Source organism: Chelonia mydas, chromosome 3, assembly GCF_015237465.2.
Source record: "Chelonia mydas isolate rCheMyd1 chromosome 3, rCheMyd1.pri.v2, whole genome shotgun sequence".
Lineage (NCBI taxonomy): Eukaryota > Metazoa > Chordata > Testudines > Cheloniidae > Chelonia > Chelonia mydas.
Genome location: NC_057851.1, coordinates 123508403 through 123535183, shown reverse-complemented (window position 1 = coordinate 123535183; position 26781 = coordinate 123508403). Strand labels below are relative to the sequence as shown.

The window sequence follows — 26781 nt, the reverse complement described above, 5'->3', positions numbered from 1 at the left end:
ATGCAAAAACTTGATGCAGGAGGGCAACTACAGATGTTTTCTCTCCCATCTGTAGACAGGAGGCTATCCATGAATAGCCTGAACACTAACTAGGAGGGATCCAGTATATTGGCGAAGATGTGTGTTTGGAGATGGTTCTTTCCTACCTTCTCAATTATCTTGTGCAAAAATAGGCTTGACACCAGGAGGTAGTCTGCAAAGTCTTCTCTTTTCAGAAATGACTTCTTCAGAATAGTCCAAACTATGGCATGTTTTGGGCTGGATTTTCCCTCTCAAGAGGTGATGCCAGTCTGTCAGCAGGGGTGCATCGTACTCCTGACCGAGGGTCTGAAGTGCAGGTGGTGACTAGGATTTCTTCCGTCAATTCCAGTGTGCTGTGAGTAGGCCAGATTTTGGTGACAAGTGTGTGTGTTCCATTGAAGTATATGGATGCTTCTGTACAGAAGAATTAACTTACTTCTCATAAAGAAAAGGAGTACTTATGGCACCTTAGAAACTTAACAAATTTATTTGAGCATAAGCTTTCGTGAGCTTATGCTCAAATACATTTGTTAGTCTCTAAGGTGCCACCAAGTACTCCTTTTCTTTTTGCGAATACAGACTAACACGGCCGCTACTCTGAAACCTTTCTTCTCATAGAAGCTCAACAGTACCTCATGTTGTGTAGAGCTGGTTTCAGGCTTGGCATGGAGGCAGTCAGGGTTGACAAATCCTGGAAATATTCTCCAGGACGAGTTTTAGCTGCTTTGATGGCTGAGTGAGGAAAAGAAGTATCTTTTTGCTTCTACTATAACCATGTCATAAGATCTCTCTACCTCTAATTTCTGTCATTGGTGGGAAACACCAGTCCCTTCCCCCCCATCTCATTGCATCTCATCTGAGAACTGTAGTGATCAGTGGAAACAATGAAGGGAGGGAGTATGTAGATGCTGTCATGTTGATGGTAGTGGCCAGTGTGTCACCATAACATCTCACCAGATCTTACATTCCTTAAAGCTGCTATTTCTTCTTCTAATTACAGGGAATAACTGTGGTATCTCCCAGATGCCACAATGGGTAAGTGTTGATCCTTCAGATGAAGGAAGTTCCTATTTGTGTGGGGAAGGTAGAGTTTAAAAATCAAATTGGTCCCAATTTATCCAGAAATGTTTAGGTTCTTTTAAATGTGAAGTGATAATTCCCTGTTCTTTTCCTCCACAAAGAAAATCATGCCATCTCACTCTGTTAATTGTTTTGGGGTTAAATGAAGTGTGTCATTTTTGGGATTGATTACAATACTTCAGGGCATGATGCTAGCTGTTCGCTGAGATGTATCCTGAGAGCCCATTTGAGGGTCAGCTGGTGAAATTCTGGATAGGGCATGGGAAGAACTTTTTGAATAGCTGCTGATCTTGTGTGCTTTTCCTCTGTAATGTGCTGAACAATCCCTTTCTGTCACCTTCTGTCATCCTAAAAGATGTGTTCCCAAAAATAATCTCTAGTGATAGATAATAAAACACCCTTCCTGGATAGGGATAATAGGCAATTCTGTGCTTCTATCCTGAAATGCATATGTCCACTTTCTCAATTTGAGTGTTTTTTATATTCTTTTTGGCCAGTGAAGTGTTACACTCTCTCTTTATTATTGTGGTAGTATGCAGAGACTCCAATCAGGATCAGGGCCATATTGTGTGGCACATTGTGCAAATATAAAATTCTCTACTAAGAACTGTTCATTCCCTTTAGCGTACCTGTAACAAGCCTTGGGCCCAGTCTACACTTAAAATTTAAGTTGACATAGCCACATAGGTCGGGGTGTGACATTCCCCTCTGTTGTTATCTGGGCCGGGGATCTGCTAGGTCATTCCAGTCCTTGACTCTGGGAGCCAGCCTTACTCTGCTCTGCTGGGAGAACCCCCACTGCTGGGCTGTTCACGAACAGCCTCTGGCGGGTAAGCTACTCCTTGGACTGTGCGACCGAAATACACTAGCCAGTATCTCCGGTCCCAGACACAACCCTCAGAACCTCCGTCTTGTAGTGTCCAGTTATGCCTGCTGGATGCTGCAAGCTTATATGAGTTTGTCAGTTTAATAAAGAAATTGATATGTACCAGGTTTGTTATCCCAAGGGGAGCCTCTGACACACTTCAAATGCACAGCTTCAGGTAGAATAAACAAACCAATTTATTAACTATAAAGATAGATTTTAAGTGATTATAAGTCAAAACATAAGTCAGATTTGGTCAAATGAAATAAAAGTAAAATGCACTCTAAGCTGATTTTAACACTTTCAGTTCCCTTACAAACTTAGATGCTTCTCACCACAGGCTGGCTGGTTGCTCTTCAGCCAGGCTCTCCCCTTGTGATCAGCGCTTCAGTTGCTTGGTGTGATGTCTATATAGGTAGGGGGGAGAGAGCATGGCCAAGTCTTTACCTTTTATCATGTTCTTTCTTCCCTCTTGGCTTTGCACCCCTCACTTCAGAGTCAGGTGAGCATTACCTCATCGCAGTCCCTAACTGACCGAAGAAAAGGGGGTGACTCACTGGAGAGTCCAACAGATCGTTTTGTTGCTGCCTAGGCCAGCGTCCTTTGTTCCTGTGAGGCTGGGCTGGGTTTGTCCCATACACACCCTGCTGAAGTGTGAACTGCCCCTCTGCTTCTGGAGAGTTTTTGCCTGGGCTTATTTTAAGTTATGAGGATACATTTTTGGCCTCATAACTATATATGTGAAATTGTAACCTATAACATTACTGCAACAACAATTACTATAACAACAATGCTCAGTGCATCATGAGCCTTCTGAAGACCTCCAACATGACAAAGTTTGCGTTGGATATCAGAGTCATTTTTATAAGGATGAACATGGGGGTGTAGGGTGTTCCCACAAGGTGTAGAACATCACAGGGGATGAGAAAAATTCACTCTTCTGGCCAACGAACCGATACTGACCTAACCCCCAGTGTAGACACAACTGTGTTGATGGAAGAAGACTTCTGTCGACATAGCTATCATTGTCCAGTGAGGTGGTGGTCCTACAGCGATGCAGAAACCCTGTGTCAGCAAATGCTGTGCCTACACCTCAGGGCTATGCCAGCACACCTATGGTGATGTATCTATGCCAGCGTAGTCTCCTTAGTCTAGAGTAGACATACCCTTGCATGCACTATATGTGCTCTAAATTGTGCACATGCTTGCCAAAAACTGTTGGATTAGACTTACTTTCAGCAAGGCTAATTGCTGTGTGGTCCTAAAGTCTGTCATTCTGAACTGTTTTATTGCCAGTGTGGATGTAGGCTGTCTGAAATGGTTCAACCAGTCCTCCCACTATTGTTCCACAGTTTGCTGAAGCCCTTTCAGAACTGTCCAAGTCCACTACTGCTGGGAACTGTGTAATAGGTATTTGGAGGGAGTTGCTCCTGACCAGGTTTAAAACCGAGCTTCGCATGGAAGCAGAGGTGGACCGGTAACCGTTCTTGCCACAAATCAGCATTCCTAGTGTGGTTGTTGAGACCGCTGAGGCATCGGTACCAGAACCAGTTTAGTGTAGATACATCTGTGATTTGGTCCCTCAAGGCCGGGGTTGAAGCATATGAAGGGGCTATTGCCACCATTGTTCCCTCTAAACTGTGTGCATGTCCCACGCACACAGATCCTCAACCCCGCGCACACAGCAAAACACTGCGCGCACAAAAATTTGCACAGAAGCACAATAATTTGCACAGACGGAATTTTTTGCGCACATGGCCTGTCAAAAATTAGAGGGAATATTGATTGCCACTGTTTGTACCTGTTCAGTAGACTAACAGAAGGCTGGCCTTCAGGCATTGAATTCATCTGGGGGAAAAATGAATACTGTAGACTTTTTTTCTGTGGAAGTGAGGTGGCCTAATCTATACTGGGGCTTGTCTACAGGGCAAGTTAATGTGCAGCAAGCCAGGGTATGAATCTATAGTGCACCAGCTCGCTTCACACTAACTCACCATTTGGACACTGCTACAGTGCACTGAAAGTCTCAGAGCACCGAAAGTCTGTGCTAAGCTCTACTTCGGGACTTTGAGTGAGCTGTTAGTGTCCACATAGGGCATAGCTGCACTGCAAACTAGCATGCTGTAGATTCATACCCTGGCTTGCCATATGGTAACTTACTGTGTAGACAAGCCCTTTGAAAATTATCAGCTATCTGCTCCCCAGTGTGCAGACAGCCTGACCAGTAAATCATTTATGACGGAGGTCTTGTGAATGCAGAAATGGCAAATAACTCTAAGGCCCCTGAATTGGGGGGTGATGAAAGACTGTCAAAGCTGTTTAGTAGCAGCTACTCATGATGAATCTAATCACTTCTGAGAGGAGACGGTTGCTCTAGCTTCAGTTGCTGGGCTGAACCTTGGTAATTGTTGCAGTCACCAACATGAATTTTGTTACTCAGTTCAGCTCCAGTGCTGGCTGTTGGAGCATAAAGTACAATTTGAGAACAGTTTTATGATGCTGCTCAAGATATTTAATCAAAGCAACCTGGAAAATGCAAAGGCCCAAAAAATGTGTATTTTTTTTTTCCAAAGTTTTGAGATGTGGGAGTTTGTATTTTTTTTTTTTTTTTTTTTTTCAAATGTGCCAAATAAAACCTATTCTGCCACTCTAAGCACTAAGATTCCTGGCTGAAACAGGGAGCCTACAAATTAGTGGTTTCTTTGTTTGTTATAGTTTAAATTGGACTTTGACAAAGCAATTACATCTTGAAATTCTCTTCTCTGGGAGCTAAAACCTTAAGTCATTTTAAAAAAGCAAAGTACCCAAGAGACAGATGATTGACTTAAGCTATATTAATTCTTCTTCAATTCCTTTGCTGGGCTTTTAGGGTTTAATTGAGGTTAAGAGGTTGGAATCTGTGGTAAACAAAAGAATGGCATATGGACAGGCTGAAATTCTGTGTATTTAAGCAAGAGCATTCCTTTTGGCCATTTGTTTTCATTGGCGGCTCCAGGTTCACAGTATAAATGTGTAAACTTGCTACACTGGTAGGTTAATAATTGCTTGGGCTTTTATCACATTCTGATATACTTCTTGAGAATAAAAGACTCACCCAGGAATGCGTTATCCGTTTCACCTGAAGGTAGTGGTTTGGAGTTTTTTAACATCTTCACTGCTGCTGTAATGTGTGTTTGTTTTAAAATCCACCTCTGCCCCCCCTCCACCACCACAAAAAAACCAAACTCCTAACCATTCTCTTAAATTCAGGTAGATCAGGGTTTCTCAGACTTCACTGCACCATGAGTGACCCCCTTCAAACAACAAAAATTACTACATGACCCCAGGAAGGGGGACTGAAGCCCAAGCCCCTCCGCCGGCAGCGGGGGAGCCAAAGCTCAAACCCTCCTGTGGGGAGAAGCTGAAGTTTGAGGGCTTCAGCCCTGGGGGAATAGGGGACTGTAGCCTGAGCCCTGCCTCCCAGGGCTGAAGCCTGAGCCCTCAGCTTCAGCCCTGGGTGGGGGGCCTTGGACTTTGGCTTCAGCCTGGGGCCCCAGCAAGTCTAAGGCCAGCCCTGGCGACCCCATTAAAATGCGGTCACGACCACAGTTTGAGAACTGCTGAGGTAGATAAAGCAAACGAGCATCTTGTTCCTAGTTTTGCCGACGAATATTTTACAAAATTACAGTGTTTGAGTGAGGTGGTGGTATCTTTTATTGGACCAGCTTCTCTTGATGAGAAAGACAGGCTTACACACAAGTCTCTCTCACTAACAGAAGTTAGTCCAATAGAAGATACTACCTCACCCACCTTGTGTGTCCTATCCTAGGATTAACACAACTACAAGAACACTGCAAACAACAAGAAGTTTTAAAGAGTTCAGTTTCTCTAGCTATTGTTGGTAGGTGAGCATAATGTGAATTTTCACAGATATGTTTTACAGTAATCTCTTGCTCCCTTCTCTTGAGCTGCCTTGTAATTGTGTGAACCTATTCATTAAATTGGGCAGACTACAACTCTAATTTTAGATTAAGACTGTATAGTATCCTATGCAATGAATTTGATAGTTTAAACTAACAGCAACCCTATGCTACGAAGCCTGAGTGTACTCTGAGTCCCTCATGCTATTTACAAACTTCCTGGAGCGTATGATGTCAGCAGGTAGTGACACGTGACCTATAGGTCTGGAGTCACTTTGCGGACATCTGTTATCTTACGTGCAGTTGTTTACAGTTATTGCTTGGAAGCAAAGAGAAGAATATATTAAAAAGAGAAGTTTTTTATATATATGTACACACACACACGAGAAGATAAATGAGGAATTGCTTACAAGAAAAGTGTTCTAGGTGACTTTTACTTGCCACCTTTTTATAGAATCAAATCTGTTCTGTTTGTTGTATTCTAGATTTTTCTTTTTATCCTGAAAGTTTTACACAGCTGAAATTCTGATCTTAAAAAAACTGCCCCCTTCTACTTTATTAACCTAAACACATTAAATTAGTTGTTGCTCTTTCTGAGGAGTTTACATTAAGGGAGGAGTGTACTATTTGAAAGGGGGTGACAGTTACTGAATCTTCCAGACGAAGTTAATGAATCCAGTTTGTGCAACCTGAATATGGAAAATGGAGCACCTGAATGCAGAATTGAAGGGCAGGGCAAAAGGAAGAATCTAGTTTTGAATTAAATTTTTCTTTTGAGGCTTCTTTTGCCCTTTTAGTTGTGAAATTAAAAATATCCATTTGAGACATGCAGTTGTTTTAAACTATTGTATTAAAGATATCCTTGTGCTTTCTGCAAGAGGAGTTAGTTTCTATCATGTCACTACTCCTTTCTTTACCCGATATTTGGATGGATTGATTTAAAGTACCAAAGCAACCTCAAATCCTTCTTTGTTTTTAAAAAATAAATAAATAAATTTTTAAAATTGTCATTTCAGAATCACTAGTTTTAATGTTAATCTTTTATTTACTACGAGCAAGAATAACTTTTTTTTTTAAAGGGAAACACAGCAATAACTTCAAGCAATAAGGTGATAAGTAGCTTAAATGTCACTTGTTCTGATGCTTAACTTCTACATTTCAGTAAAAATAGGGAAGCATTGCATTTGTGATTCACAAGGCACAAACTTAATACTCAACAAAAACGGGTTAGCAGTGATTTTAGTGGTATTCAATCACATTAGAACAATCTGTCTTAAACTTCTAATAGAACCTCGCAGTGGATTAAATTGCTTACTGTAATTCTTTATCTTTGAGGCTATCCTTTTGCAGGAGTTTCACTTTTGGGTCTTGCACTCAAGAGAACTTTGGAGCAAAATTCCCACTCTTATTTTTAAAGAATATACAATGTGCTTTCCCCATGGTGTGAATCTGTATTGCTAAAAGTATCCTGGGTTTTCTCTTTTTGGGATGCCAGGAATCGCTAATCTGAGGCTCATCGTACTTGGCATCTTCTTCTAAACAAGCTCATGAAAGTACTGATAAGACCCTTGAGAGTGGAAGTCACTGTATTTCTTTAACTCTTTTTCAAATGCTTCATTCTAGATCACTTTTTTCCAGGACTTTGGGGGATTAGTTCTGGCACATTGGGGGAGATAGCATGTGGCCCACTGTAGGTTTGGGTCATGATGAGTTAGAGGTTCTTTTCATGGGTCAGAAAAAGCAATGTCTGTGTTTTCAGCCAAAGAGTAGTGAGCTGGAGGTCTGCCACTACCCCACTCCCAGATGTTGCTCTTTGGTTTTTCCCCTTTCTTAGTTCCATTGTTTCCGTCTCTGATGTTACCGTGAAGTCACTGCAGTCACACTCATAAAGGTAGCCTTCAGGGCCAAAACGAAGAGTCCATGGGAGCCTAGCAGAGGTGGGGCTTCCCTGTCTATTTTAGGATTTTCTATAGTGCAGACTGCTTTAGTATCTAAATACTTCCTAGGTAAATTAAGCTCCTTGGTGGACTTTTTTTATTCTTTTCCATGGCCTCGTAAAAAAAGCTCTGCTTTTGGATAACTTCTTTCTTTCCTTCCTGTCCCTCTGCCATTGTTCCACTGATGGTAGGAAAGCATTGTCCACATAGGAGGACTTACATCGTGCTCTCGATGAGTCTGACCTCCTCTGGAAGCTTATTCACCAACATTAAGCCCTCCTAAATGAGAAGCATTTATCTCTGGCTTCTGCATGGACTGACCTGGGCTCTGTGAGCAGCATTGTCACTGAGGAGCATAATTGTCTTGCTGATTATTGCATCTTGCCTCTTGAGGGCTAGTGCCTTAGATTGCGAGCTGGTGGAGTGATCAGAGCACAGGGGTGATGTGCTATTGGCAGCCTGTTCTACTGAAGGCCATGGCTACCCACAGACTGGAGCCCTTGGCATTGCTTCCACCTTCAACAACGTACAGTGAATTGCCATAATCCAGTTTTGTGGTTGTAACGTTGACTGACCAGATACCAGGTCATGTCAGAGTGTATTCAGGCCAATTCACTTGTGTACTAGTACTGTATAGATCAAAGTGATTTTTGTTAAAGGTATAAGTGTATTTGGTGTTTAAACTTTATTAAAACGAATGGAACGTTTCTTGCATTGATTTCACTTGTATGTATCCTGTTATAAAGCAATAGCAAACGTTTACATTGGAAATACCCCTGTGCCTAAATAACCATCAAAGAAGTCTGTGGAATGCTAATGAATGTCTTTAACAGAAAGTGCTAATTTCAAAGCAAGTGGCCATTGTGTGTGATTACCGGAGGTCAATGACTCAAAATGCATTCCTCACTCACTGGACATCAAAGGAAAAGCCCACATGGGTAGAGACTTTGTCAGCAGCGACTATAAATATATGGATTCTAGGAAAGATCCTTCATCTCTGGACTGTTTGGACTCTTACAGGGAAGTATACCAGATACAAAGCGAAGATCCCCAGAGACAAAGTGGGTACTCGGAAAGACTTTTGGGCAACTGGCAGTTTATTACATCACTGCCACCATTTGGAATTACAAAGTGTGACTCACCTGTTTGAAATATTTTACCAGCTTTAACCTCTCAATAACTCTCATTTCCTTTTCTTAGGGCTTATCTACACTGGCACTTTACAAGGCTGCAACTTTCTCGCTTAGGGGTGTGAAAAAACACCCCTCTGAGTGCTGCAAGTTTCAGCGCTTTAACGTGCCAGTATAGACAGCGCTGGTAGCTATTCCTGTCATGGAGGTGGGGTGTGTGTTTGTTTTTTGTTTTGTTTTTTTTTTTAGAGAGAGCCCTCCCAGCGCTATGCCGTGACTACTCAAGCCATGTTAAAGTGCTGCTGCGGCAGCGCTTTCACATTGACGGTGAAGATGAGCCCTTAGCTAATAATCCTGTGGTTAGTTTTACTATAGAATTGGCTGCCAGCATTGTCTTTGGAATAAGATCTGGAGTACCAATTGATCTGGGATAAGTGACAAGTCTCTTGTGACTGGGAGCAACCTGATGTGGTGTGACTTTTAGCTTAAGTGACCATTATCACTAAAAGAAAAGGAGGACTTGTGGCACCTTAGAGACTAACAAATTTATTTGAGCATAAGCTTTCGTGGGCTACAGCTCACTTCATCGGAATGCATCCGATGAAGTGAGCTGTAGCCCACGAAAGCTTATGCTCAAATAAATTTGTTAGTCTCTAAGGTGCCACAAGTCCTCCTTTTCTTTTTGCGGATGCAGACTAACACAGCTGCTACTCTAAAACCTGTCATTATCTCTAAGTTCATTTTGTCTGGGTGGCAAGATAGACTGGAGAGCCCAAGGGGACAGTCTCTGACTCCATGGTAAGACTGGTAATTCCAGAGTTCACATTTGTTACTGGCTTGGTGAAATCTAATTATGGAACACACTATCAGCTTGGAGTGTCTGCCCTGTTTTATGACAGTCTGCCCTGAGGTAGACACTCTCTCAGTCCTGAGCCACTCCAGACAGCGTGACAGAAGTGACAATGCATGGATCGTTCTGACAAGTCCTCATCTTTCTGGGGGAAAAGGGACAAAATTTCTGAACAAGTTGATGGGGAAATAAAGCTGGTTGGTTGCTTGGTTTTGTTTTCGTCTGTGTGGCCTTCTAGGTTAACTGATGAGTTAAACAGGACTGAGGCTTCCCATTATTCATTCACAAACAGGGAAGGGAGCAGTTGCTTTCGATTTAAAAGCAGAAGACAGTGATCCAGTTATTTCCCAATTATTTTTCTTATGACCAGCATCTCTTCAGTGTTGCATGGGTTCAGTTTGGGCCCAGGTACTCTTCATCCAGGAGCTAGTCTCCTTTAGGCACATTGACAGCCTTATAATGGCGTTGGTTGCATCTGTGGCTAAAGCTCTAGAGCTGGGTGTCATCTGCATATTGTTGGTCTGCAGTTTGCAGGTGTAGGAGGCAGCAGTCCTAGTTTACTCTACTATTGTATGTGCTCCTGTAAGGGAGTTTAACTGGTGCTGTACAAAGTGGTAGGGCTGCCATTTGCCCTGTGAGATGCTTCCTTGCACTGAAGAGAAATCCAGCCAGGAGCATAAATAAACAATAGCTAGCTGTTGGAGAGAATCTTTAGACTAAACAAAATCAAGTTGCAAGGAACGAAAATAGAGAGTGAACTCCTCCTGTACTGTCACCAAACTTGTGTGCCTGAATTGAGTATCTGTTTGCTTTTTATACATCCATGTGCCTGTAGTGACTGTAACTGGCTCTGAAGCTCTGTGTGATATCTATATGTGAGACTCTGGACTGTTGCACTATTTTTGTCTCATTTCTGTTTTTACACCTACGCTATAAATCTGAGAGTGCTTAACTAAGGCACTTATGCTCGGCCATTAAACAGAAAGTGGACAATAGTTGTCTCAGTAGAACTGTCGTAAAGCAGCAGAGCTTGGCCTGTGGCTCCTTACTGGCCTCTAGATGCTTTTCTCCTTTAGGGCTTAAGTAAGGTCTTGTAAAAGTGTTCCAAGGAAAAAATGAAAATACAGACTAACTCCAGGCTCTTCTACATTGACAGACTAATGCTGAGAAGTTGGGTTAAATCTTTACTTGCACCGATGATCATAAACCAGATAGGGAAAGGGCAAGTTCCTCCTCTGATGTTTCCTCTTCCAGAAAGTTGCTTGTGGCATAGGTATTTGTTGCTAACTATTGCTTCATAATCTCATCCCTGGTACTTTGGTATTCTAAGTATGTTTAATTGTTTTGTGGCTCTCTATAAATCTCTGATTCAAGTGATTTTGGCTGCTTAAAGGCTGCGTGCCCCTGTTGTATGCTATGCTGGTGCTAGAATTGTAGTTTATCTATCTCTTAATGGGCAACGTGAAAATGAGTCAGGAAAAAGGAATGTGTGCCACCTGCCAGTCCCATATAAATTTCCTGAGATTAGTATTCCCACCTCCAGAGTAGTGTGACCACACTGCTAATCAATAAGTGGGCTGACTAATGTCAGAATAACGTATGACGATCACTCTGTCTGTGCTGCCTTTTGATATATTTCTGTTTACCTTGCATGTTAGAACGAAGCAAAAAACATTCTGTTTAAATACAGGCTGCCTGTTGCTCAGTGCTCCCAGCCTTGTTCCCATGAGCATGACACTAAAGCCTTATGTTTTTGGCAGGTGTGAGGAATGAAGGGAGCCTGGTTTCAGTCCTGAGAAGAGTGCCCGTATAGCTAGCTGGAACGGGTCTGGGAAGCTTGCCACAGGCTCGGCAATGAGCAGACCGCTATTGCAAAGCAGGATGCAGCAGGAATATCGGAATGTTTCCGTCCTTCTGCCCAACAGAGAGCAGCTCAGTGTAACCATCGGGGTGAGTTGTTTAAAAGTTTCATTCTGAGCTTTTAGTGCAAGTTTCATAGATGTTTGTTGTGTTGTAACTACCAGAGCAGACAGTGATAAGACTGAGCTTAACTTTCATTGCACTTATGAGAGTACCATATTAGTCCATTGATCAAAAAACTATTAGCTGATTTAACATAATTGGTGTTTTGCTTCGTAATTGGCTAGCCTAGCAAAAATTTACAGGATGATCTGATTAATCTCCCCTATTGCATTTGATAATGAGGACCTAATTTTTAATTCCCTTTCACTCTCTCAAATTGTTTTGTAACAAACTGAAATGAAAATCCAGCTTCTCAGAAACCTGAAATGCCTGGACCTTTGGACTTCAGCGGGCAGTGCTAATTGACACCAGCTCACCCTGCAGTTTAGCTCTGTTGATCTTTCTTTTGGAAGCCGTTCTGTAAATGGGAGTCTCTTACAGATTTTTTTTTTCTTTTCTTTTTTTATAGTTCTTTCTTTACTCCATTAAATAAGAGAATTGCATGTGTAGATGTCTAAGTACTCTGCAAAGTATTGTCATTTCCGTTTTTAGTGTAGGGAAATCTGAAGCACAAAGAGAAGAGAAGTGAAGTGACTTAAGCAAAGTCTCGCTCGCTGGAGCGATTCCCAAGTTGGAATGCTATCCATGATTAGATCACACAGCTGCCTTTGTAATATAGTTTATCAGGAATATGTGAGAAACTAAACCAATGCCTGAAGCTTCTTAGTCTAGCTTGCCATCTAAATTATGAACTGTCCATTTTGGAGATGGGGGTCTGTCTATGTAGAGGTTTTTTTTTTTTTCCCCCCCTAGACTTTTTTTGCAGGGGGAGGGGTGGAATGGAGACAAAATTAAAATCTTATTTTTAAATTCAAAATGCGGCTATAGAAAACAGGCACATCAATACAGAAATATGCAAAGATCTTTAAAGTCCATACAGGAATTTTCCTACTTGCCATACTTAAATCTAGTATCCCCTAAGAAAACAGCGCCAGGGCCTAGGTAGATCAGGGGATTGGTAACAGACTCTGGAGCTCGTCACTTTCAATAGTTCAAAACCAGGCCAGATAAGGTGCTTTTATTTAAGCTCTTGGTGGGTGGGTGGCCATACCAGTATAAATCTCTATCACCACTGACCCTAAATATCCCACTTGTTGGTAGCTTTTAGCAGAGTGGGCGGAGATCCAACAGGAATGGAGACTGAACTACCCTCCCGCCTTTGAACATTGACTATACTAGAGGCGCTTCTCAGAAATTTCCTATTGTTACCCCTCCAGCATTATCAATACCAGCAGCCTTAATATAGATGATCTGCTGGTGTTTTAAGCATCCTGTCATGTAACCCTGCCTAGAGCAGGAGTAACCGACAATGGGTATCTCCACACTCTAATTGCGGGGTGTGATTACGGTTTGTGTAGACATGCCTGAACTAGCTTTAATCTAAAGCTATCTTGAATACCAGAGCAGTGAAGCTGTGGCAGCTGTGACTTCAGTATGGGCTGTACAAGTCCACCTGGAACCCTGGATAATTTCTTAGGTGGGTAGCCTGCAGTGAAGCCCCTGCTAGATAGATTGAAGGTGACTTGGGTATGTGTATACAAGTTGCAATCACACCTCATGATTGCAAGTTAGACATAACCAGTGGTGCTTAAATTGGTTGTGGTGTCTGGCTCCCATGTTTAAAACTATAGCTTGAAGCGCTTCAGGCTAATACTATTTTAATAAGCGTAGATGAGGCCTTTAGAGTTCGGCTTTTTAGTGTAGGCAAGAATGGAAAGAATGTCAGACGTATCCTTCCGGCCATTTATGTCTCATTTCCTGAAGCCTCTTTGAAGGCCCATGTTGTTGGGATAACTGTGTGCAGCCCCTTTGATACTTTATCTTGAAAGTGTCTAGCTCTACATATTTGCCTTTAGAGATGTGCAGGGGTTCTGTAACTTTATATCATCTGTCAATAGCCTTTTAATAAGTCTTTTGTTTATACCTGTTTTATTGGCTCCTTAATGGAAACTGTTTCCTTAATGTACTCGAATGTGTCTGCATATGAAAGAGAATAGCTGGCTGAAGCAAAACATGAACTTTGAAAATACAAAGTTGGTAGTGAACACATACCTTAAGAGTTCAGATTTAATTAGCACTACAACAGATAACATCTTCTACCTTCATTGCTATAATAAGGCTACAGCTCAGGACTTGCATAGCACTTCACATTTTTGATATACTGTGCAAACACTAAATCTTCACGAAAGCCCAGTGAGGTAGGTACATGTCATTAGCTTTTCAATAGATTGAAGTGCAGATTCTCCACTTCATAAACAAGGGATTTATGCATATAATTCCCATTACTTCTGTTAAGAGATGCCACATATATCCTCATCTTGATGGACAGGATATACCTGTACATTTTATATGCTCATATTTTAAATCCATGGGGTAGGGTTTGTACTTATGCAAAAATAGTTGTCAATGTTTGTTTGTTTGTTTTTTTTTAAAAAAAAACCAAACCCCATCACAGTGCTAAGGGAAAAAAGAATGTGGCTTTAAAAAAGAAAATCCCTTCCTTCTCTCAATCAGGTGTCTCCAAGTTCACATTGTTAGAATCTTCCTCTTCCTTCATTATATAAAAGATTTGACATTTGAGAGAATAGGTTGTAGGGATGCAGTATTTCTAAAATGCTAACTCCTGAAAGGCTGCTGAGAAATCTTTAAGGAACAAAACCATAGGGGAACTTGCTAAGCACTGTGTGTAAATTGAAGCAAAGTGGGAGTGATCTTTCCTGAGAGGGAGGAATGTTGTTTGGGCACAGAGGCAGAGAAGGAGCCTAGATGGGAAGACTTAGTCTGTGCCTTGAGGAGCTTGCTTAAACCATAGACAAAACGGTACAACTTAAAATGCACTAGGTGACAGAAGAAGGTTTTAACACTGTCACTGGCTTTATTAAAAGCTGATATCTGTTGTCTTAGCTCTGCAGACTCAAGGTAATAGGCTTCAGGGAAGCTTCGGGGCTTAACTTCTCCATTGCCTTCCCCCTTGTGAAGATACTGACCTCTGTAAAGTGCATATAAAACACCACCATTCTCATTTGGCAGCATTTTACACCAACTTTTGATGAGCTGTAAAGGACTAACAAGGGGCAAAGCAGTGGAGAATTGAATCCTGTGCTTTTTGAGGCGAGGGAGAATGCATGCTACTCTAGGTGCTTGGATACCACAGCGAGCTAGGATAGTGAGCTCCAGGCATAAAGAATGGCTTGAAAGAACAATGCAAAGTGAGTTCTTGGGAAGAAGACGTGTCAAGGGAGGGAGTATAGGAGATGAGAACAAAAACTTAAGCATTACCAAAACTAAGTGCATGGCCTTGAAGATGAGAAATATGAACTTGATACAGAAAGCGAGAGTCAATTGAGGGATTTGAAGAGATGAGTGATGTGGATGGGACAGCCTATGTTCATTTAAGTAAGCAATTTGATCAAGTTCCCTCTTCAAAAGTGTTCTAACACTTACCTTCACATGTTCAGTTTTCGAGAACTCAGTACGTTAACAGGCTTCTGTTTCTCTCTGTAGTGTTTTGAATATGAAAGTATGTAAATACGCTATTTATTTAAAATGTGTCTATTATATTGATATAATGCATGCTAGTATGTGTATGTCTGTGAAATGTATTCTTAGTTACCAGTAAGCCAGCAGTCTTCATTAGAACAGCCCTTCCACAATGACTGGTCACAAGTAGTATGTGTGCATGCTCTATTTTGCAGGGAGTGGAGAGGATGCAGACCTCAGTACACTAGCTCTTTCCTCTTGATTGCACATGATAATGAGCTAAGCAAATACCATACCTAGGAGCGTTCTTTCAACTTCAAGCCTCAGTCACTAGTTCTAATAGGAATTGTACAGTTAACAACCCCACGCCCCTACCTGTCTGTCTGACATCAGAAGGCACCCCTCTAGTGCAATTTTCATACCTCCTGGTAATGTGATAATGACTGACACCGTATCACTAGCCAGCCAGTGTTCTGTAGGTAGAACTGGCTTCTGGAAGGACCCCTGACCTCCTGCTGCCCAGGCTGGAAGACACTTAATATGTCCTAGAGCAGGGGTAGTCGTTGTTGTTGTTGTTGTTTGGCCAAGTTCCAAATTTCTTGGTCAAGGTCTAGTCTAGTTCCAGACTCCAGAGAAACATTTTTCACACTGCAAGTGCCCCTGTTCAACAAACATACAATGCTGTGTAATATATCCAGGGGATATTGCTTATATTTTTAGTGCATTAAATGAAAAATAATATCAAACCAGTTGGGGTTTGGGGTATTGTGAGGAATTTTTGTGTGTCAATCTTGAATGAATAAATTCAACCCGGCAGGTCACTGAATCTGCACATGGGGGACATACAGGTCTGTCTTGATGACATTAACACTACTGGTCCCAACTGTTAACCCGTGCAGTCCTATGCTATGCTCACAGGACGGGGTTTCAAAAGGAAGGAAGAAGGGGAGTGGGAAGAAATGCAGTTGAGGCAACAGTGAAGCTGGGCTTTCTGAAAGAAGGGTTGTTAGAATAGACAATGGCCCTTACGCTGCAAAGATGCACATGCATGATTAACTTTATGCACTCTGAGTAGCTTCACTGAAGGCAATGGGACTAGTCAGAGTATATAAATTAAACATGTGCTTATGTCTTTGCAGGATTATGGCCAAAATTAAGTTAGCGCCCAATTCTACAAACACTAAGTGCATAACTATTTCCAGGATTGGGGCCCAAGGTACCAAGTGCTATATCTGGTAATAAGTGTATTCAGGATCAGGCCTTTATTTATTATACTTTGTGTTATATTATTATTTAATTATACTCATCAATTCTTATTGTAATTTTATTCTATTACCACATTATTTTATTTGGATTTTTTACTACTTGATAAAATAAAGAGTTGGTTGACCAAGATCAGTTGTCACCATTTCACTAGCTTTGAAATTGAACAATTTCTTGCTATGTTTTTGATTTAACATCAAAACACAGTATAGAAATGTTTTCATTTTATGAAAATCTGAGTTTTTTTCAGTAACCAAATGTGTTTCATAACTATTTCATTAATGTTTATGATAATACAGAATTTTGAAAAAAAAAATAAATTGCAAACAAATAACGTTGAGGAAAAATCAACTTTTTTTACTTCATCTTTCAGAGAAGCCAACTTTTCAATTAAAACCTTTGTTCAAAAATGTTTCTACGAGTTCAACTGTTTTCCTTTATTTGTTTTACTTTATTGTTCCCTGTTATATTTATATTTATCTGCTAGGCATCTATTAAACTGCATGCTGATCCCACCTGCAGGATCAAGAGCCAAATAATCTGAGTTTACTGCATCAAACCTGATATGCCACAGTTTATTCAGATGTGGTCACACTCCTGTCAAAACAGAATGTTTCACAGCTCCCTACAGCCCCCTAATCTGATCCTTCTCCCTTTAAAGTCAATGGAAAAAACTCTCATGGACTTCACTGATGAAAGATGAAGCTCTCAGTGAGGGCAGATTTCTGTGCTACCAGTAATTGAATAGCTTTCAGTTTTAACTGTTGAGCCTCTGACTCATATCTCAGCTAGGAAAGGCAGTAGACTGGGGCTTCAGTTCTTTCTTTCTCTCTCTCATAGGGCTGGGTGGTAAAACAGTGTGACTCTGATACTGAAAGAAAGTGAAAGTGACAAGACACTGAAACGCTCTCTCTGTCCCCACAAGAACAGAACAGAATGGGGGACAGTGATCTGGGGTGAGGGGTAGGGAATAGGCCAATGATCAGAGGGAATGGGAGGGTGACTGAAATGACCGAGAAACGCAGCTGCTCGTTCCTCAGAGTCAGAGCAAGCCTCAGACATTCCCCATTGCAGGATTGAATCCAGTGGCGTAGCCAGGTGGAGAAAACAGGGGGAGCAAAGATAAAAAAGGCACCATCCGCTTGTACTCACCCAGCAGCACTCCGGGTCTTCAGCGGCACTTTGGCGTTGGGTCCTTCACTCCAGTCTTCGGTGGCACTGAAGGACCCCATTCCGCCGCCGAAGACCGGAGCGAGTGAAAGACCCAACACTGAAGACCCGGAGCGCCGCCTGACCCGAGGCCAAAGATCGCCAGGTGAGTAAAAATTAAAAAGGCGCCAAAAAATTAAAAAGGCGCCACTTGTGCTCAGTGGGGTAGCGGCCGCTGCCCCGCTCCCCCCCCAGCTATGCTACTGACTGAATCATCTAGGCATATAACTCCCCAATCTCCTGCCAGCTCCTTGCCTGCTCCACCCACAGAGACTGCTGCTGCCCCACTCACTGAGCCCAGACTTCAGCGTCTGATCATTCACCCTGCACTGCTGCCAGCTGGTGGAGGACAGAGCTGGCGGGGCTGCAGCTGCACAAGCAGCCGCCTGGGGATGCACTGTGCCCTGCAGCTTGGCCCTGCGCTGGGGAGCAGGCACAGCTCCAGACGCGCAGCCCTGGCTCTACTTCAGCCCATTTGACCTTTACGGTCCATTCAGAAGCATTTAGCAGTCTGGATTTGGCCTGCACTCTGCCTATTGACTACCACTGTCCTACAGGGATATATCTGGCTCTGGGGAACAGTGATAAATACGTTTGCAATAACAAGTTTTGAAAAAAATCTACTTGGAGTGCTAATTAGATGGCTGACCTTAGCTATTAACTTCTGCCAAATTTTATGTTTCTTGCCTTTATGGTTGTGAAGATAACCTTCCACATGTGAACTGTACTATTTGCAGACAGGCAGCTCCAGCGTCTCTACTGCTGCTCATAGGTTTGCTCAGCCACTGTACAGTAAAATTTAAAAAGATTCTCGATAACTTTACTGTTGCTGTTCAGATCTCCATGGGTGATAAAATGTGATTCTTGTCAGTTTCATGTCATGCATTACTGATTGGGAAATCCCTGACCAACAGCACATGCAGATGGGTGCTGGAGCTATTTGAGGAAGAGTACCCCAAGAAAAGCTGCAGGAGTAGTAAGAGTATGGGAATACCAGCTGGGAGTCCCCATGCATGGTGTGGGGTATTACCCTTGCCTTCACACTAATTGACCATGAAACTTTTTGTTGCCACTCTTCTTCCTTGCTCATATCTCCCTTTCATATCAACCTCTGGCTGGTAGGTATCTGGTAAACTTTGAAGCTCTTTCTTTTTTTTTTTTTTTTTTTAAAAAAAGAAAAGAAAATGAAGTCTGATCCCTGGTGGTTTATCTATAGAGCAACATTTCTGGCAGTGGCATTGTGTGTGGTGGGGGAAGGGACATTAATTCTGCTCTTGGTCAGAAGTAAGATGTGGTAAAGGGAACTAGCAAAGTAGCTTGATGGCATGGCATGGGATGGAGTGGGCAAGAACCCCATGGTCAGTCCACATGAGACCACCTTGAAAATGAAGTGTTCGGTCTTTGTGATCAAAACCATCTTCTCCACCTCTCAAAGTGTGCAGTGTGGGGGTTGTGGGTTTTTTTGGTCCCCCCCCCCCCTTCCTAGGTAAAGTTTAAATCTAATTCCTCAAACCCTCCAAAAGTTAATTTCTTTCTCCTTCTAAACAATGTCTTTGTTTTGTAGGCAATAAGTAAAATACCGCAAGCGTTTCAGTACATGGTCACATTTGCACAGCATAAATACTCTAGATGAGAGTTCCAGTATCCTTTTTTTAAAAAAGGATACCAATAGCCTGGCACCTAAGTTCCATCTTACTGGGATAAGAGCACATACAAAGGGGGTTGGGGAAGGAAGACAAGAATACACTACAACAATACCTTACAGCAACCCAAAAACCCCAACAACCCTGGTCAGAGAACTGAATTATGTTCTGTGATTCTGATCTGGCTGCCCTTGTGCCTGTTGATCACCTATGACCATAAAGAATTGTTCAGTGCCAGTATGTGTGGGCTGCCTGTAATGCTGGGTTGATTGTTTCTTTCAGGTAAAAGCCACCGGACAGGAGCTCTTCCAGCAAGTTTGTGACTTAGTGAAGATTAAAGACCCTCACTTCTTTGGCCTCAGTATTGTTAAAAGTAAGCGAGCGCCATGCATGGAGACAAATGACTTGGCAAACGTCCACAGACACATTTGTGTATCTACAGTGTGTGTGCATATACACACACTGGCCACGCCTGAGTGGGAACTTCATTGTAATAAGATCACAAACTATGTAAATTATCCAAAGCCTTGTCAGTCCTTTGATCTTCAGTCCCTGAGCAGACATATTTGAGGGGGGTGGGGCAGGTATATTTAACCTTGTTCTACTGTTTTTCTATAGCTATGTTTGCTGACATTTTTCCCACTAATTGAATTCAAAGTGTCAGTTGTTGCACAGAAGATGAAATTTTAAATGACTTTGGGGCTAGAAGTATTACATACCTTCCTAAGTAATAAATTTTAAAGAATGTGGTTCTTGTTAAACTCAGTGATTTGGGGTTGGGGGCGGGGGTGAAATATGAGTTTAGTGAGCACTAACTGCACTTGGATGAAGTGATTTATCTGCAGAGACCTTTTGACTTATTGGCTGTTTTTTGCAGGAGATTGCAGACCTGAATCTGCCAGGTGCTCAGTGCTCTCAACTCAGGGCTTGTTTACACAAACAGTCTTTCTTTGAGTGATGGTCCTGATTGTATTTTGGTATGTGCCCGGAGCCAGAGAATTTGGATGTAGCTCTGTTGGCTCACCTCATGACTCCATCCAAGGTCATAAGAGGTGGAATGGACCAACCCCCTCTTTGGGTCCTTCTCACAGCTGCATGGTCTGGATCAGAACCTCCAGCGTTCATAACTTCATCTTTGTCCTACAAAATAAGAATTGGATTTAGTTTTGTATATAGTTTTTAACAGTTTTTATGGGTTTTTTTTAAATAGTCTTAAGTGTGGTGTCTTATAGATTTAGTCTCTTGGGAGAATAGCCCCGTTTTTCTGCCTGCGATCCTTCTGAGTCAGCATTGGCCACCAGCACTGCCTTGGGGAAGCCCACATCATGGCGAGGTGTGGTATCTGCTGATTGTTCCCCAGCTGTACCTGAGAAAGCCAGGAGGCCCCCATTGGACACAGGCCAGGGACACAGGCCTCCTCTCCCCCCAGCCCCACCCCTCGTACATCGGCTTGATTCAGCAAGGAGGATGCTTCTTGCAGCGAATTCCAACTCTAGTGCAGGAAACTCTCTCTGAATCACCCCCCTCCCCTGCCCACTGTCATCCAGCAGGATCTTGTTGGGAATCTAGGAAGCACTCTAATAAGCATGAGACTAATTCTTCCTCTAAATTCACTTCGGAGAAGCCGGATTCAGTTCTAAGCAAGCCCATCAGCTCAGCCCATGAGGAGCTAGGACATATTAAGTCCCAGAAGCACAATAAGAGAGCCCATAAGCATTGGGGCTATATTGGTACCGGACCATGATCCATTGCTGTTGTCATCCTCTATGCCTCCCAAACCCTGTGATCCATTGGCACTGATGAAGTCCAATCACTGTCAGTTTCAGGCACAGTCTTCCTCGCCGGCTCCAGCAGTTTAAAGAAGTACAACCCTTCTCTCACTGGGGAGATCTGAATCCCTTGCTGCTCCATAGAACACTTTCAGTCATCTGCATCCAGAATCCCCTCCTCCATCTTCAGAGAGATACCACCACCACCACCACCACCACCACCACCACCACCACCACCAAAGGAGTTGACCACTGAAAGGGAGTTTGTTGCCTGTCCCATTTGCAGAATATAGCGCCGCTGCAAAAGCATCAACAGTACCACCATTGCAATCGGAATTTGCCCTTTTTCACCTATCCTATGTATCCTCCTCCACCCGAAAGACCTGCACTTGTTTGGGATCAACCTCCACCTCATCTAAGTTGGAGCTGTGGTACCCCATGCCATGGGGTCCCTGTGACCATCTGTGACCCCCTCCTACTGGAGTCCTTGGGACCAGTACCCCCCTGCAGAGTTGATTCGATCAGCTAAGGAGGTCATCCCTTGCCTCCCTTCTAAGGGGATGCTCAGATCTGCCCCCCCAGATCCTACAGTGGAGGAGGATCATTACACACTGGATCCAGTGGTTCTGCCAGAACCAGTAAGACTGCTGTCTTCATCTCTGAACAAAGTGGGTGATTCCTATGTCTCCTTCTCCCCACAATGATTTCAGACTGTTCCAGGATCATCTTCACAGAGTTGCTGGGGAACTTCAGATTCCTCTTGAAGAGGTCCAGGACTCCCATTCCAATTCCTAGACATCCTCCACTCCATCCAGATCCAGCAGAATAGCTGTCCCCATTAATGAAGCCATACTGGAGTCAGCTAGGACAGTTTGGCACATCCCAGCCGCCTGCACTCTGACCCCCAAAAGGGCAGAGAAGCTTTATTATGTGCTGGCCAAAAGAGCAGGATTTTTGTTTTCTCACCCCGCTCCCAACTCACTGGTGGTCGAGGCTATTTCTGAAAGGGCTAAACAGCAACATCCCAGGTCTGCGCTTACCGATAGAGGTCAAATGCCTGTATCTATTGGGGAGAAAGGTCTTCGTCTTATCTAGCCTCTAGTTTGGGATAGCCAATTACCAGACACTAATGGCTAAATAAAATTTCTTGAATGACTCCATGTTTGCAGAGTTTACTGACCGCCTTTCCCAGCAGGACAGAACCTGTTTCCAAGCTCTGAAAGACGAAGGCAAAGTGATAGCTAAGACCACTCTCCAATCCACCGTCGATGCCACTGATACCTTCTCTAGAGCTATGGCTACCGCCATCATCCTGCTCAGGGAGTCATGGCTCCGTGTGTCAGAGTTCGCTGGGGAGGTCCAGAATACCATCCAGGACCTCCCCTTTGATGAATTGCAGCTCTTCAGCCAGAAGACAGACCAGTTTCTCCATACCCTGGAGGACTCTAGGGCTACCCTCCACTCACTGGGCATATACACGAACAAGTCTGCCCCTAAGAGGAAGTTTTGCCGCCCATCATTCAGACCTGGGCATATGGCTCTGCAGTTTTTGCAACAGAAACCCTATGAACCACCATGAAAGAGACAGTGTTCAAAAGACCTGCTTCCTCACACCCTCTGCAACAGGCTGTGCGTCTCAGTCTCAGCCCCTGGCTCGACAATATTTTTGATGGGAACTAGAGTTGCAAAATACTAAGCCCAACACTTCCCGACTCCCACCCACCATTTGAGTGCTGTTTAGCACTTCTCCCCCAACTGCCCCACCCCAACACCGGAAGTGCAGTAACAATGGACAAGTGGGTGCTGAACATCCTCTATTCTGACTATAAGAGAGTTTGCAGCCTTACCTCCTCCCTCCTCTTTGAGGACCACTCTCAAGAGAATATCCTCAGACCAGCAGTGGGCTCCCTATTGCAGCAAGGAGTGATCAAACATGTCCCTCCTCAGTACCAAGGGAACAGGTTTTACTTAACTTATTTCCTGGAACTCAAAAAAGAAGGATGTATGGGGACCAGTCCTTGACCTCTGCCATCTCAACTGCTTCATTCCCAAACTCAGATTTTGCATGGTTATGTTGGCATTTATAATCTCATCTTTAGAAAAGGGCATGTGGTTTACAGCTCTTGACAGGAAAGATTCATCCCGCTCTCAGACACTTCCTCAGATTCATGGTGGTCTCTCACTGTTTTCTCTACCTAGCGTTCCCTCTCAGAATAGCGACCACCCCCAGAGTCTTTACCAAGATATTCTTGGTGGTAGTAGTAGCTCATGTCAGATGTTGTAGTCCTTTGTCTTCCCCTACCTCTATAAATGGCTCCTTGTTGCCAGGTCCCACCAAGTAGCCTATGCATCAGCTTCTATGCTGCTGCACTGGGAGTCAGCGTAAACGCTGGGGGTGGGGGGGTGGGAGGAAACTGTTCTCACCTCAACGCAGTCTCTGGACTTCATCGGGTCCACCTTGAACTCTGTCGTTGCAAAAGCATACCAGTTCCATTAGCCTTCCCTCTGCGACCTCTCCTGCCACAAGTTCTGCACAAAATCTGGCAGGACAGAGTATGGGTCATCCTGAGCTTGCCCTTCTGGCCCAGGCAGCTTTGGTTTCCCAGCCTCCTATGCCTGTCCTCCAGATTACCACTCATCCTCGCAAGGTTTCCCAAGCTCCTGACCCAGTGGAATGGTATGATCAAGCACCTTGATCCACTGCACCTCAGGGCTTGGTCACCCAAATACCAACATCCTTAGAATGATCATGCTCCATGGCCGTGCGAGACATCCTTTCTCGTAGTAGAAAGGACTCTATTAGAAGATATTTATCTAAATGGAAACGCTTTTCTTGGGCACATCAAAAAGACGGAAGGAAGCCAAGGGACTTCTACAGAAGCATGAACAATGCACACTACGCAGATTACTTGGATTACAAATGCCCTTGACATATATGCGTTTTGTGGATACATGAACACACACTACTCCTTATAGTAAAGGGGATGTGTCAGTCAGCAGCTCCATAAGGAGTTCTGAAATGTTTTTGAAAAGGTTTCAGGTTAAAATCAGAAGCTTCATATCCCAGTGTGGAGAGAGTTAAAATAACAAAAGTTTGTTAACATTTGTGGCTTTCAGCTTGGTGTACTAAACGTTGGGGTTTCTCTTTCTGGGTTTAACTGTCTCACTATCTAACTATCTGTAAGGAATGCAGCTCCTTGCACCAATTTCAGCCTTACTGCGGTCTTCAACTGCTGGAAGAGAAACTCCTCATCCTGAGTTCAGGTTTTGGAAGATTTTCATAATGTGGATAGGATTGTTCACCTCTTTTGGTTTTGTGTGGTCTATATTTTTATTAGGTTCTCTTCTCTTTAAAATAGAAAGCGACTCAATTCTCTTTGAAGAAATGAGCTTTGCAACAATTAGACTAATCTTTCCCTCCCACCCTTCGAAACAAAGCCCAGCAACGATGCAGACCACTAGGATGCCGCCTTAGAATGCGGCTAGGACACACTGTTCTGCCACGGATCATACAGTGTGTTGGGCCTTATTCCCTCTGGGGTCTCTTGAGTGCATCCTTCCTAAGTGACAGGCCCTGAGCCTGCACTTCATTCCCGGGGCAGTCCTGTGACTGACACTCTCAGATAGGGTCCCTGGACTTCAGCACCCTCGTGTCATGCTGCAACTGCTTCAGCAGGGCCAGTTTTAGCTTGGCACCTTGCAGGATTCTTCTCCTCGTAGGAGCTTGGTAACCAGAAAACGTATTCAGTGACACAGTGCAGTCTTTTAAAAACCAAAGTATTAGTTAACTGTCAACGGGAAAACAATATTCAGAGATATGGGCTCAAATAACTGAGGGCCTATACGAATGAATTTTACTTATCCTTTTAGCCTCGCCTTGCTTAGTTAAGCAGGCCTTCCTAATCCCAGGCTGCCTTCAGCCTTGGCGCAGAGAGCCTGTAGCTCCTACCTTTCACTCCCTGCCAGCGTCTCTCTGAGTCCCTTCTCCAGTTTGTCAGGGCTGCTTTTTTAACAGAATCAAATCCTTTTTGTTTCAGCTTTCTTCCCTCAAGAATCCCTGCTTCCCTATCCCTGTTGGGGGTGGGTGGGGGGAGGATGTCTGCCTATGAGAGCACTCTTCACCTGTATGGTTGGTGAAGTATTGGGCAATTGAGTCAATTCACATCATTGTCCTCCGGTTGGAGAGCTTTGGGTAAGAGTTAACCATTTGAGTCCACGTAGCTCACAATACAAAGTAGGTAGGTAAGCTGAGTCACAAAGAATATTAATAAAAATACTGTAGAAATCCCCCAAGTTCTCCACATCACTCTCCTTTGAAAAGGAGTCACTCATCTGATGATTCGGGAAAGCTCCTTCACAGGACAATACGTCTGCTATATTTGCATGAACTATTTCCATACCATCATGTTGGAGGGCTAGACTCCATTTTAGGAACTTAGTCTTGAGCCTTTTCACTTGGATGTAGCAGAGTTAGGTGTCAGTTTACGCAGTAAAGTGCTGCCCACAGAGATGGTTGCAACTTCCTGAACACCCATACGTTTGCAAGACACTTCTTTTCAATAGTCACATAGCTCTTTTCATGGGAAGCAGTGTTCTGCTCAGATATACAGTTCAGTGTGGGTCTCCTTTAGCATTGGTCTGAACCAACACAGGCCCTGTCCTGTGTCTGAGGAATCTGTGAAGGATTTGTTAAAATTGGGCTTACCAAAACTGGATACCGGTTCAGGGCCTCCTTCAGTGCACAGAGAGCCTTTTTAAAATGCTGTTCAGTCCAGCTGATTGTCTGGTTTGCCTTTCTTATACAATGCAGGAATAGGAGCCATTAGGGAGCTAAAAGTGAGGTACAAATCTCCTGTAATACCCACCATCCCTATGAATGAGGGAGCCTGTATCTTGGTTTTTTAGAATGCTCCAGTCCTTAAGAGCCACCACCTTTGCAGATTCTGGTTTTGTGTGACTGCTACCCATCTTGTGTCCTAGATAAACCACCTCAGCCACCCCACTTTATGCTTCTCCACCTTTACAGCCAGTCTCACTTATCGAATGCAGTTGAGCATCATCCTGACTTGGGGTATCTGTTCTGCCAGATCTGACTTTAAAAAGTACAAATGTCATCGATATATACCAGGGCAAATCCTGCCATTTCCCTCCTTAGCTGATCTGCCAGATACTGAAAGGGAGCTGGGGCACCCTTTAGGTGCAAAGGTAAAATCAAGCCCTGTTGGGGTGGTGAAAGCAGACTTAATTTGAGCCTTAATCCTAGTCCAAAGACACTTGCCAGTAACTGAGGTCCATCATTTTAAAGGTAATATGTGCCTCCCATCCCAGTTTGTCTAGAATCTTATCGGCCGTAAGCATGGGGCACATCAGACACTCTGTCATTCAGCTTTCTATAATCTACACAGAATCTGATCCACCTGTCCTTGGGTACCAGCACCATGGGTGAGGTCCATGGACCATTTGAACTGCTTAATCACCCCCCAGTTCCAACATGTCTCTGATTTCTTTTTCCATGTTCTGGGCTATTTTCCCAGTAACTCCAAAAGGGTACATCAAGTAGGAGCTTTTTCTCCAGCCAATTATCTGGCTAGCAAGACTGGGAGTACAGCAGTT

At 43.4% G+C, this 26781-nt stretch overlaps 1 protein-coding gene across 2 annotated transcripts in view; it reads left to right on the top strand.

Annotated features, from left to right (window-relative positions):
* The window catches only part of FRMD1 (FERM domain containing 1), a 69657-nt gene that overhangs the window by 10915 nt on the left and 31961 nt on the right, over positions 1 to 26781 (top strand). The window contains exons 1-3 of one of the 2 annotated variants that reach the window (XM_043543234.1): positions 1022 to 1056; positions 11543 to 11732; positions 19682 to 19772. In XM_043543234.1, the coding sequence (XP_043399169.1) occupies positions 11637 to 11732; positions 19682 to 19772 (187 nt within the window). In that variant the 5' untranslated portion in view covers positions 1022 to 1056; positions 11543 to 11636. Of the gene's footprint in view, positions 1 to 1021; positions 1057 to 11542; positions 11733 to 19681; positions 19773 to 26781 lie in introns of those variants that run through there. The other variant, XM_007071072.4, reaches the window with a different exon arrangement.